We start from the raw sequence: 12,618 nt of genomic DNA, 5'->3' as shown, positions 1-12,618 counted from the left end.
TTCTGACTTTATATCTCACAATTCTGAGAAATAAAGTCAGTATGCTAAATACAAACTCGCAATTGTGAGATAAAAAAGTCGCAATTATTTTTTAAATGTTTTATTCTGTGGCGGAAAAGAGCTTGCATACTCAAGTGACCATTCATATTTAACTTTATTCTTCTTGGAAGATCAAAGCACGTGCGATTGTTCACCAACTAGTGCGCATGCATATGATGTCACCAAAACACACCACCCGCGCATGCGCGTAACAGCGTCCACTACGTATTGGACCATCCAGCTACGTCATCGTGCTACAGGCTGCAGCGAGGACCTCTTGGAAAAATCACAGCATCCACAGTGGAAGGTTTTAATCCAGTCGTACTTTTTTCTTGAACTATTCCAGCTGCGCTGAAGTCACGCTCGCTATACTTCTGCTGCTGGCGGGGACACTAAAAACAGCGAGCTGGTCGCGCAAATCTTGGGTCGCGCCGCCGGGAAACCTGTGTGCGTGCGTGTGTGTGCGCGAGCGCGAGCAGACTGTCATGTGTAAGTCATATGTCAGTGTGATAGGTTTAAAACGTCTTTCTATGTTTGTTTTTCCATCGTCAACTTCTCATATTTAATTTTAATACATGTCAAAAATAGGCTATAAAAAGAAGGATAAGCCTAAAACAGGCCCGAGGCCCGGCCCGCGTGTGAACTATGACGTGAAAATTGGCCCGAAGCCCGGCCCTAGGGGCGTAAATAAGTCGGGGCCCGTCGGGCTCGGGCTGAAATGCAGGGCTCTAATCGAATCCTTTATTCAACCTTTTCAGACACTGAGAAAAGAGGTGATGCTACCAGAAATATTATGAGAAAATTAAAGTGTTTTTTAATCTTGGATGCATGTAAACCTGTTGTTGGAGACCTAGGAATTTGTTTAAATTTCGATGCACTGTCCATCATCTGGATCTGCATCAAACCCTGAAAAAGGGATCATTGTCTGAACACAAATGGTTTTTAATACAAATATAAATGTGATTTTTGATGTGTTTTTTGTGTTCTAACTTTTGTTCTCTCACTCTGCCCTGTAGAGGACACAAAGGTGGATGAGTTTGTGAAGGAGGTTCACGCACTGAAGAACCTGCACCACCCGAAGCTCATTCAGCTGTTGGCTCTCTGCACACGAGGAGAGCCCGTCTACATCGTCACAGAGCTCATGACTAAAGGAAGTCTCAAATCATATCTTTCTTGTAAGTGTCACTGCACCCTATTTCCCTGTTCTCTAGATTCACTGCACCTGCATATTTATCTATGAAAAATGTATTATAAATCGCACAAGATTACTCTATATGGTCTTGGTATTTCGTGCATTGCATTTTATTTTCTCTTATCAGACAATCAAGTTTGTACTCATAAACATTTATGGCATTATCTGACCACATAGTTTTATAGTTACAGTTCAAAAGTACATGAAGTCGTTAAACAATAGTATATCCTTGACTATAAACCTTCATTCTGTGCACCAAGTTCTTCAAATAAAATGTTTCGTTTTCTTTTCTGTGAATTAATGCATCATTCCCTGAACTGAAATCATATTTTAAGCATAACGATTTGACTGAAAGTTGAATTGAAAATTCAGATTGGCTTTCAATTTATTACCTTCCCCTTTTGCTTTAATGACTTGAGCTGCATGAAATCCACAAAATGAAATCCAAAGCAGGGTTATTATCGTTAACTAAAACTAAAATAAAAACATGTACAATTAAAAACATTTCTGTTAATTGAAATAAAGCTGAAGTAAAATAAATTACTTCAAAAAACTTCAACTAAATAAAAGGTACAAATGCTGCCTTTGCAAAAAACTTAAATAAGTTTTAGTTTGATTTGTAAATCAAAATGGAAATAAAGAAAACATAAATAGCAATATTAAAAAAAAAAAAAAATCTAAAACTATGGAAGCTTGTTTCCGCCACAGAATAAAACATTTTTAAAAGATAATTGCGACTTTTTATCTCACAATTGCAAGTTTACATCTCACAATTCTGACTTTATTTCTCAGAATTGCGAGAAATAAAGTCAGAATTGTGTGAAATAAAGTCGCAATTGCATGTTACAAAGTCAGAATTCTGACTTTTTTTCAATTCTGACTTTATAACACATAATTGCGAGTTTATATCTGGCAATTCTGACATCTTTTCTCAGAATTGTGAGATAAACTCGCAATTGCGAGTTATCAAGTCCAATTCTACAAAAAAAGACTGACTTTTTTCTTTTTACCACAGAATAGTTTATCACAATTCTGACTTTAAAACATGCAGTCGCGACTTTATATCATGCTATTCTGACTTTATATCTCCCAATTGCGTATTACAAAGTCATAATTGCGAGATTTGCAGAGTCAGAATTTTAAGTATATTTCTCGCAATTGCGAGTTTGTATCTCATAATTCTGACTTTATAACACGCAATTGCGACTTTGTCATGCAATTCGGACTTTATAACAAACAATTGCGAATTTATATCACCAATTCTGACTTTATAACCTACAATGGCGACTTTATTTCTGAGAGAAAAAAAGTCGCAATAACCTTTTTTATTTTTCATTATGTAGTGGAAACAAGCTTCCATACTAAAGCACATAACGAAATTGCAAAAAATAAACTAAAATTAACATAACTAAACATTTAAAAAATAAAAGCTAATTCAATTAATAAAACTAAAATAACAGTGATGCATCTTGACTTTGTCTGTTACTGTACAAAGAGTCACATGATCAATGTCACTTAGTAAAACATATTTGATTAGTGGCCTAGAAAAACTGAATCTTCAAACATGTATACATTTATCATTTATTTTAAATCAATAAACATTTTTACAGTTTATTTCCAGATATAACATATATTTAGAATCCCACATTTTCAATGTGGTCTCAGACATGTGGACCCTTCTGTTTCATGGATGTTCTTCCTGTAGCACCGGAGGGTCAGGTGTTGACCTCGGCTCACCTGATCTACATGGCTAGTCAGATAGCAGAAGGAATGGCGTACCTGGAAGATCGACACATTGTCCACAGAGACTTAGCAGCTCGAAACATCCTGGTTGGAGAAGACCTGGTGTGTAAAGTAGCTGACTTTGGTCTGGCCCGCATCATCAAGGTAATGGTCGGATGTCAAAGATGCTGCTGGAATTATGCATATAAAATAGTTTCTGCTTAGTATGTACTTCTGTGTTTGTGTGCAGGATAGTGTGTATACAGCTAGTAGAAACACCAAGATTCCTGTGAGGTGGACGGCTCCAGAAGCTGCACTCTACCAGCGTTTCTCCGTCAAATCTGATGTCTGGTCCTTTGGAGTGCTGCTGTACGAGATGATGTCACGTGGAAAGATGCCGTATGATGGTATGGGTCTCTGTTTATTCAAATTTTGTTCCCGAAACACTAAATGCCTTCCCTTTTTTATATACACAACCAGTCAAAAGCTTGTGGTCTCTTATGCTAACCATGGCTCTTCACCAGGATTCTTTGATGAATATGAGTTTTGCAACATTATAAATCTCTTTAGTTTACTGTCACTTTTGATCAATTTAATGTCTTTAAAAAAACGTACTGAGCCCACACTTTTGAACGCTAGTGTATATATATTCTATACATTTGCCACACTCTGTTTCCCACAGGGAAGAATAATAAGGAGGTGTTGGAGATCCTGTCGTCGGGTTACAGGTTACCGTGTCCAAATCGCTGCCCCCCAAACATCTACCGCATTATGATGGAATGCTGGACCGCGGAGCCTTCCAAGCGGCCCTCGTTCCACGCCCTTCACAGTCAGCTGGACAATATCTACTCCAGACTCTACTTCAAAACCATTGAGGTGTAGAACACGAGGCGAACAGGCGGACTGAAGCAGAAGATCCTGTGGGACGGAAAGATTTGCATGGACAAAAATGCACATAAGACTTTTTGATTGCTTATGTTAATGAAGTTATGTGCAATAATAAATGCTTGTTAAAGGACTTCTAAACGATTCCATGAGAGTTGAGGAAAGGAACGGAAATTGTAAAAGAGGAAACGTGCATCATCTTAATCTGACAGGGCCAGATTATCTGTAGCTTGTCATAGCGACTCCTGATCATCGGTGGATCAAGATGTCGAGCACTGTTATGCACCCTTATAATATGCATCATTTGCCCTGCACTTAAGTTTATTTTGCGCTAGAGTTGATCTGGCCCATTCAGTTTCTGTAGCAGTAGGAACAGGTGATTATTTAATCTGATGTTTTCAGATCAGAGTTTATGTTTACAAAAGATTCACCTGCCAGTGTACGGACAGGTGTCGGGACGGTGAAAACTACAGCTGTTAAATTATAACTGCTGAGTGTCTTTAGCCTATGTGAAAGGCAGGCTGCACAAATAACTGTTTTCTACCAGGTACACGATCGTGTAACTATACTGTGGTTAACACAGGAGCCATATGACAAAAACTACCTGGGTAGGTTTCCTCATGATCGGTTTCGTAGAAATCACATCCATGTCAAAAGTCTGTTGTCTTCCAATGGATTATTCTTAAAATAACTCTTGTAAATAAAGTATTTTTTCAGTATACATGTTTCTGCAGTTTCTTGGTCATTTGTTTGCCTAATATGTAACCCGACTTTGAGATTGACCAGAAATTTTTAAGCATGCTGGTAAGCCTGTAAAGCACTTAACCTCAAACAATAAAGATTGCCTGTTTAGCCTACTGTGCTTGTGTCATTGTCGTCCACAGGCGTGGTTCAAATGCGGAAGGTTTCACTCTAATGTCAGTTCCCTAAACTAGTTAGACTCGTATGGGAATCCTCTAGAGGTGTCTCTCGGGGACCGTTTTATCTCATGGGTCAATGTTTGAGGAAAACTTGCCCATGTCTTAAGACATGTTGGGACAGAATATGCGGATCCTCAGCGGGCGATGGAGCAAACAGCATGAACACTGACAGGGACCGTACGGGCGAAGGACCCGATAATACAGGGACTGATCGTTACACGCAGCCACATCCACCTCAGCCTCAGCCTCAGCCTCCAAGTCCGAAGAGTGCTGTTTATACTGCTATATGGGACTTTGAGGCACGCGACGGACAGGAGTTGTCGTTCAAAGCTGGTGATATGTTCGAGATTGTCAACGATTTCGGTGACTGGTGGAGTGCGAGAAAAATCGACTCATTCGGCAGGGTGACCACCGGCTTTGTTCCGTTCAATTATCTGGCGCGAGCGGAATCCATAGAGTATCAACCGTGAGTGTCAAAGCTACTTCTGAAAAGTAGTTTGTTAACAATATTACCTAGATAAACAGCGCTTTTTTATTTCAGTGCTGTTGTTAATGTTGTAGTTATTTCAGCAAACAGTTTCGTAAATTCAGCTTGAAGCATTAAGTTACATTTTTATTTATAAAGTAGCCTAGGCTATAAATCGAGATCTAATAGGCTACCTAGACCCGTTTCGTGACCGAATTTTTAACCGATTATTTTCAATTGGTTCACTATAACATTGATTTGTGAATTCGACTGATGTAGAAAGTTAAACTTGCAGTAGCTAAAAACATAGTGATTACATTATGGATATAACAAGTTAACAGAAAACAAATGAAGTTATCTCAGATTATTAGACTATGTGCTCTAGACTGAGCTCAACCTATCTTAATGTGGCATTAGACACCTCTCTTTTACACTTTTGTTCGCCCATCAATCCATGCACTACTCTGACCTACACCAACTAGTACGAGTACAAACACATTTTCTATTCTATCATGAATGCCTGATGAATAAGCCAATCAGAGTAAGTGTGTGTTCTGCAGGCTGCAGCCAGGTGTACTTGCATTTACCTGTGAGATTTTTTTTCCCCTCCCCACCATTGCAGAATGCATGTTGAAGCTGTCAAGTAAAAAAAATGAAGCTGTGGGTGAAGAAATGTGAAGTGAGAACTTATGACACTGATAATGTTTTCCTCCAGTGAGACAATAACAGCTGTGAAGGCTGTGAAGCCCGTTCACACCAATAACGTTAAATATAAAGTTAACTATATCGATAATTATATTAACGTGACTGTCACACCAATGGACGATATTTTTTATGTTTATTTTAAGCATGCAGTTATGTAATACTCAAGCTCTTTAAAGCAGGATGGGTTCTGAATGGCTCTCAATGTTTATATCATTCATCAACTGGAAATATTGCTCTGAAACTGATTTCAACAATATTATTCTCTGTGTCATTATCGTTGTAGCTGTGATGTGGACTTCCCTTCCCTAGAACCACAACGATTATTAAAACTCTTGGTGTGAATGGCCCTTTACTAAGTGAACTGAAACACAGTTGAACGGAAGAAACTGATTAGTCTGTTTCGTGAGTGAATCGTTCCTCGTTTTGAGAATCAGTTTGGTGATTGATTCATTGAACAGATCTGATTCAAAGGAATGTGAATTAAATAGTGGAGGATCACAAATGATTAATACTGTACATTAATAAACACATACGCTATCAATTGTACCCTAAAGGAAATTATACTGTAACCCATGTGTTTTCTGTATCTTTAGGTGGTTTTTTGGAAAGATGAGCCGTTTTGAAGCATTGAGTCACCTCATGTTTGCAGGAAATGATAATGGATCCTTTCTTGTACGAATCAGTGAGACTGACAGCACGGGCTTTGCGATCTCAGGTGTGTGTGTGTGTGTGTGTGTGTGTGTTGTTTTCTGACAGTCATTAGTGAATTTGTTAGCGCATAACTGAAGTTCTGAATCTTCTCTCTTAGTGAAGACACAGGACAAAGCAAAGCACTTCAAGATCTACCAGTCTGATGGAAGGTTCTATGTGGATCCATCTCCTACATTCGCCAGTGTATTAGAGGTGGTTGAATATTATCAAACTCACCCATTCTCCTCTTCAGACCAACTGAAGCGACCCTGTATTCGGGTGAGGCTCTCTTTCTCTTCCCATTTTTCCCCATTCTCCTCTTATGCTTGTTTTTTTATCTCCATTATTCTCACATTCTCTTTCAGTTTTGTCATATGAGGAAGTAATTGAAAGAGTTTCTTCATTTTTATTAGAACACCATCTTCTGTCCATTTGGATTAGATACAGTAAATATTTACACCATCAAGAAACTAATTTTTCAGTCCTCCAGCAAACACATGCTGATGTCTGATTGTAAAGCATCCAACCCAGTAAATATGGGACGTGTTTATATACAGTTGCAGTAATAAAATGAATTGCATTTGTAAACTTACTTCCTGACACCACTGACTCATCTTCCTGTAGAAAAAGCCCCGGCCTGAGAATCTGCCACCCTCCACAGTCGATGAATGGGAGGTGCCTAAAGAACAACTTAGCTTAGAGAAGCTGCTGGGCAGTGGCCACTTTGCTGAAGTTTACAGTGGCACGTGGAAGAATCACACTAAAGTGGCCATCAAAATCCTCAAGAACAATGGTGAGCTCATACACAGAGGTGCCACAGAGCAGAACTGAAAATAAGAATGTAAATGTTGCACAGCAAAATAATATATAAGGGGCCATGACACACCAATCCCACGTCGGACACGCCAATCACACCAGTCGGGCTAGTTTTTGCGGTGTGTTCCACACGTCAGCTGTTGTCGGGCTCACATCAGTCATCGGCTAGTCAGTTTAGCATGCGAGTCAGTGTACAAGAAAAAAAAAGCTAAAGTGATGAAAGCACTGAGCATTCATACAAGAAAATTTTCAGAACAGCATGAGCCGCCTGGAATGAAGAGAGTGATCAGCGTGATTGTTATCCAAAATTAATTTTGGAATGATGAACATAGACTATGATACCTGGTGATATAGACAGTTATTTCCCTACATACAGACGCAGAACGCACAAGCTAGTTGGCAGCCAGCTGTAGTGTTTTAAGTGTGTTCAAGCGCAGCTTTTCGGCCCAGACGCAGCCGACGCGAGACGACAACACTGTCAGCTTTCGTCACCGCTAGTTCTTTGACGTCTGCTTGGTGTGTCACAGACCTTTACAAATGCAACTTACAAGTCTTCTAGTTTCAACTCCGCCTGTTCTTTTTATACAAAAGAAATTCTGGCTGTTTTTAAATGTTTTGTTACCTGAAACTCTGAAGCTTTAAATTAAGAAATTCCACAAACTCGTCATCTTAATCTTTTTTTTTATTTTTTTATAAATCGATATTACAATTTGATTCAGCATAGGCAGTGTTTGTTGGAAAAATGCTGGATTTGACCTTTTCATAGCTTTAAACACAAGAGTGCTTATGTATTCATGTACTTGACACTGACAGCACAAGTTAATGCAGTGGATCAAAAGAGGTTTTAGAGTGCCTTAGAATAAGATACACGGCTGGAATTTAACATTAACACATTCATAAATCTATATCAGGAAATAGAATAAACTCAAACCAGTGTTTCCGAGTAAAAAAATTTCAAAGGTAATACACAATACTCCAGACAGAACCCCATATGCTGGGAATTCTTTCTTTTCCCGGTTACAGTGTTCTGGGATTTCCTTGAGGGAAGGAACTGAAGCTTGACATGGATAGGCAATTTTTGGATGTAAATGGGTAATGTGACATTGGGCAAAAAATCAACTGCATAATTCAAACAAAATAAATGTATCTTTATGAAGGCAACCACCTGCTTTGCAGCCTTAGGGTATGAATACCTTACAGCCAACGGTTCCAGATTGTACATTGCACACATTACTGGTGAGGTAAAAAAAACACAATGTAAGTCATGCAGAATGGCAGTGATCCTCAACATTACACTGGTAAATCTGCAACTGAATACCTCGAACAGAAAAATAAATAATGTGGAATAAATGTTGTACTATACGTTGCAATACACTTTTGTCTTGTTAAATTAGCAAAAAATCTAAACTTTAACACAAGAAAAATGTGCTTTATGTAATGACTTCCTTCCTACACCATTGTTAAATCATTTTTCTTGTTTTAAGCATAAATCTAACAAAATTTAATGAATATGTTTAAACAATATTCTAACAAGAAGTAAAAAAATACAAGAACATTTCCTGAAGGAGTTTGAAAAATTAAAGGTACATCATCATGAGAAGTCTTAATATCTTATTCAATGTCGTTAATGTATCTTGGTTTAAGCATTTTTATATATTTTTGCTGGTAAAAATGCTGATTTTCTAATAAATACTAAATATATTTTTTTTATATATATATATATTGTAATAAATAAATATCACAATAAATAATATTTAGTATTATTAATATTTAATAAATATCTATTTATTTTTCTTCCTTTTTTCCCCCCACAGATGCTCTGAAGCAGAAGGACTTTCAGTTGGAGGTGCAGATCATGAAGCGTCTGCGGCACAGACACCTGATTTCTCTCTTTGCCGTCTGCTCTTCCTCCGCACCGTTTTACATCATCACCGAACTAATAGAGAAGGGCGACCTGCTTAATTTCCTCAGAAGTCAGTCGCTGTCCCCTAGATATGACTGATTGATGTCTTGCATTTATTATGCTGTGATTATGCGGTCTCACGTTCTCAATCTTATACATCACTCCCCATCATTCAGGTCAAGAGGGTATGGCATTGGACATGGAGTCTCTGATCGACATGGCAGCTCAAGTAGCAGATGGGATGGTATATTTAGAGGCGCATAACAGTATTCATAGAGACCTTGCTGCAAGAAATGTTCTGGTCGGAGAGGGAAATGTCTGCAAAATTGGTGATTTTGGCCTAGCTCGAGTCATTAAGGTGAGCAAACTGATTTACATACCAAAAACACACATACCAAAAACACACATACCAACATGAAAACAAAAGCGAGTACCAGCACCTTTTATTGTCAACTTTCAAGTACTGCATCCTGGAAATTACTCTTGAAATTGTTTATAGGGACATTTGCTTCCTGCTTTGTTGAAATTTCAGTAGGGAGCATTGTTTTGTGATCCTGATCCTGTGATATGAATTCATATTTATGAAACAGAACAATCAAATTTAACCAATCCCAAGAGCGATTTTACAATCATTTTTAAGTACTCTTCAGTGCATCCATTTGTACTATGAAGTTGTCTTTTGACATGTCTAGGAGCCTGTTTATATATGTGATGACAAGAAAATACCATATAAGTGGACCGCGCCTGAGGCTATCGGTCTTGGCCGTTACTCAACTAAATCTGATGTCTGGTCATTTGGGATTCTCCTTTATGAGATCGTCACACATGGAGCCGTGCCGTACCCAGGTCGGTTTTAACATGCTAATTGTTGTATCATGTTTTTTTAGTTTAAGACTTAAGAATATTTATCATTTATATTTATAATTTAAAAAAAAATAGTGAAAAGAAAACACAAATGGACTTTTAAGTGTTTATTGTATTGAACTTTATCTATTTGCGTATGCAGATTTAAGTTACAGTACAAATAAAGAGGCGTTTTGTTTGCGATGCTAAATGTAATCAGTGAATTGTTTTTTACCCGATTCATCTTGGGTTTCTTGCCTCACAGCCTTAAGTCCTTAACATTTGAGTCTGTATATTCAAGCCATTATCTTCTTTTATAGGTGTTCATAATGCTGAGGTGTATGATCTCGTCACAAAAAAACACTATAGAATGCCTTCACCAGCCAGTTGTCCACAGATCATTTATAACATCATGCGATCTTGCTGGAGAGCAGAGCCAGAGGACCGTCCCACTTTTAAAGTCCTGAAGAATGAACTAAACAACTATCAAGACAGCGTCTATAATTATTCGGGCAAACCGCACAGTTAGATTCCACTTCTTGCAATCATCCTGAGGCCTTAAAGTCTTAGAAACCAAAACAAGACAGATGCAACGTAAAATCATCTTTGAATTATCCTTGATGGATTAGATGGCCTGTAGATTAGTCCAACACATCAGTTTTCAGATAATGAGGAAGATGTGCACATGAAGCACTTTTTGTGTGCGCTAAGGGCAAATAATAATTTATTTGTGTTTTTTTTTTAAATAATAATAATAATAAACCTTGTTGTTCTCAGGTAGAGACTGAACTAATTAGACGACCATGAAACCATTTTAAATTTGTAATTACAATCTGTTCAGGCCAGGGGCATTAAAATACAAGTTAAAATTACTAATCTTTTTTTATGTATTGAATGTATGTAAATATTCTTGTTTTTAATGTTTTCCTCTTCTCAAGCCTTTAATGCAAATGTGAAAAACAATAGAGAGGTATATAGGCTATTAAATATGAAGCTATGAATGCCAAAGAACATGTACAAAATGCTATGAAACAACAAACAAGACATGCTGCTTTATGTTGATTTGTACACTTTAAATTGTGCTGTATTGTCGTAATATACCTTTATTGTATTTTATGATGTATTGCGATGTTAATTTTTATTACAGTTCACCAAAACAAATTCCTTATGGCAATCTTACATTGCCGAGAAAAAAAAGCACAGACACACATATGTTAGAGCCCCTCTCCTTAAAAAATTCTAAATGACCTCATGACAGGCACAATCTCATGTGTGTCTCAATTGAGATTAATTGCGTAAGAAAACAGTAATGATGGGGAAGGATTGCGATCATATCATGCAAATATCTGCAAATTCAAAGGTCTATATTAAATAAATAAAAAATATTTGTTTTGGCAGATGTAATACTTTATATTGATGCAGCAGGTGGTGATAGATTGTTCTAGGGTCATTGTTAAAACTAGCAATGCTTCAAGTTCTCACAATAGGTCAACCAATGAATCAGGCCTGTGCAATATGAAAGTTCACCAGGAGATGGCGACACACTTTTATTTCACTGATGAGCTGTAGAGCTTGCAACCAAGAAGTCTGTATTTTAATTGAATTCAATGGCATGTCATCATAGTGCAGCTGTCATAAAGCGTGAAACTGCAAATACATAAATAAAATAATTATTCATGACCATGTTCAATCATGTACTTGGCAACTGCGACCTTCATGCTTTCACTACTACAACAACAACAACAAACACGACATCCCCCTATGGAAGCTCTGACACTGTGTTTGAACTACTGACAAGAGCTGCTGATGTATGGGATCATGTTCGTCATTGTCATTATCATCATCATCAGTGTCATTCCTGTTATTCCTTTTACGAAGCACATTTTCAGCTATTTTTTTTCTAAATTTAGGCTATCAAATTGTTTCAATATTAAACTCAATATTTTAAAGAGAATAAAATATGTTCGTTTTTTTAATCACAGTATCACAATGAGGTGGACGTGGACATGGGGTGAACTTTAAATATTTTCACTTCTTTGGAATATTGCAGTGTTAGAATTTATTTATCCATGCACATCATTATTGTTATTTTTAGATATCTCTTCTCTGATGACGTGTTTACCGGCGCCAGGGCGGAACAACCTGTCAATCACATCAACCATCCAATAAATTTCCCATGGACAAAATCTTTTTTTTCTTTTCTTTTTTTTTATGCTTTAACAGTCAAACAATACAACATACATTTTGGAGCCAGGGGAGCAAAGAAAACACATACAACAAATATATAATAATAAAATAAAATAAGAAACATTCACAAAAATACAGGACCTCTGTATCAATCAAAGATTTTGAAGACAGTAGGCTACTTAAATGCACAGTCTTAATAGATTTTCCATTAGTACTAATATTGAGAAAAGGGGCTTTTTGTTAGAATACT

General features: G+C 37.3%; 2 protein-coding genes across 2 annotated transcripts; both read left to right on the top strand.

Moving 5' to 3' along the window:
- The first annotated feature begins 247 nt into the window (after positions 1–247).
- srms (src-related kinase lacking C-terminal regulatory tyrosine and N-terminal myristylation sites) lies at positions 248–4,557 on the top strand. The gene is made up of 5 exons (XM_079589674.1): positions 248–346; positions 1,056–1,214; positions 2,937–3,118; positions 3,204–3,360; positions 3,636–4,557. The coding sequence occupies exons 2-5, from the start codon at positions 1,181–1,183 to the stop codon at positions 3,833–3,835; spliced, it is 573 nt and encodes a 190-aa protein (XP_079445800.1). The 5' UTR covers positions 248–346; positions 1,056–1,180; the 3' UTR covers positions 3,836–4,557.
- A 157-nt stretch (positions 4,558–4,714) lies between these two features.
- On the top strand, positions 4,715–12,363 carry ptk6b (PTK6 protein tyrosine kinase 6b). The gene is made up of 8 exons (XM_079589673.1): positions 4,715–5,224; positions 6,523–6,644; positions 6,738–6,898; positions 7,244–7,412; positions 9,250–9,408; positions 9,515–9,696; positions 10,031–10,184; positions 10,502–12,363. Exons 1-8 carry the CDS (start codon positions 4,827–4,829, stop codon positions 10,708–10,710), a joined length of 1,554 nt encoding a protein of 517 aa, XP_079445799.1. The 5' UTR covers positions 4,715–4,826; the 3' UTR covers positions 10,711–12,363.
- Positions 12,364–12,618: the final 255 nt, after the last annotated feature.

This window comes from Phoxinus phoxinus (genome assembly GCF_949152265.1).
Source record: "Phoxinus phoxinus genome assembly, chromosome: 18".
Classification (NCBI taxonomy): Eukaryota; Metazoa; Chordata; class Actinopteri; order Cypriniformes; family Leuciscidae; genus Phoxinus; species Phoxinus phoxinus.
The sequence above is the reverse complement of the archived record's forward strand: the minus strand, read 5'-3'. Positions and strand labels throughout refer to the sequence as shown.

Excerpts from the sequence above, each read along its gene's own strand:
- srms (XM_079589674.1), top strand. The coding sequence starts at position 1,181 with ATGACTAAAGGAAGTCTCAAATCATATCTTTCTT. Across the intron at positions 1,215-2,936 it reads TCTCAAATCATATCTTTCTT|CACCGGAGGGTCAGGTGTTG; the intron begins GTAAGTGTCACT and ends TTCTTCCTGTAG. Across the intron at positions 3,361-3,635 it reads TGGAAAGATGCCGTATGATG|GGAAGAATAATAAGGAGGTG; the intron begins GTATGGGTCTCT and ends TGTTTCCCACAG.
- ptk6b (XM_079589673.1), top strand. The coding sequence starts at position 4,827 with ATGGGTCAATGTTTGAGGAAAACTTGCCCATGTCTTAAGACATGTTGG. Across the intron at positions 9,697-10,030 it reads GCCTAGCTCGAGTCATTAAG|GAGCCTGTTTATATATGTGA; the intron begins GTGAGCAAACTG and ends TGACATGTCTAG. Across the intron at positions 10,185-10,501 it reads TGGAGCCGTGCCGTACCCAG|GTGTTCATAATGCTGAGGTG; the intron begins GTCGGTTTTAAC and ends CTTCTTTTATAG.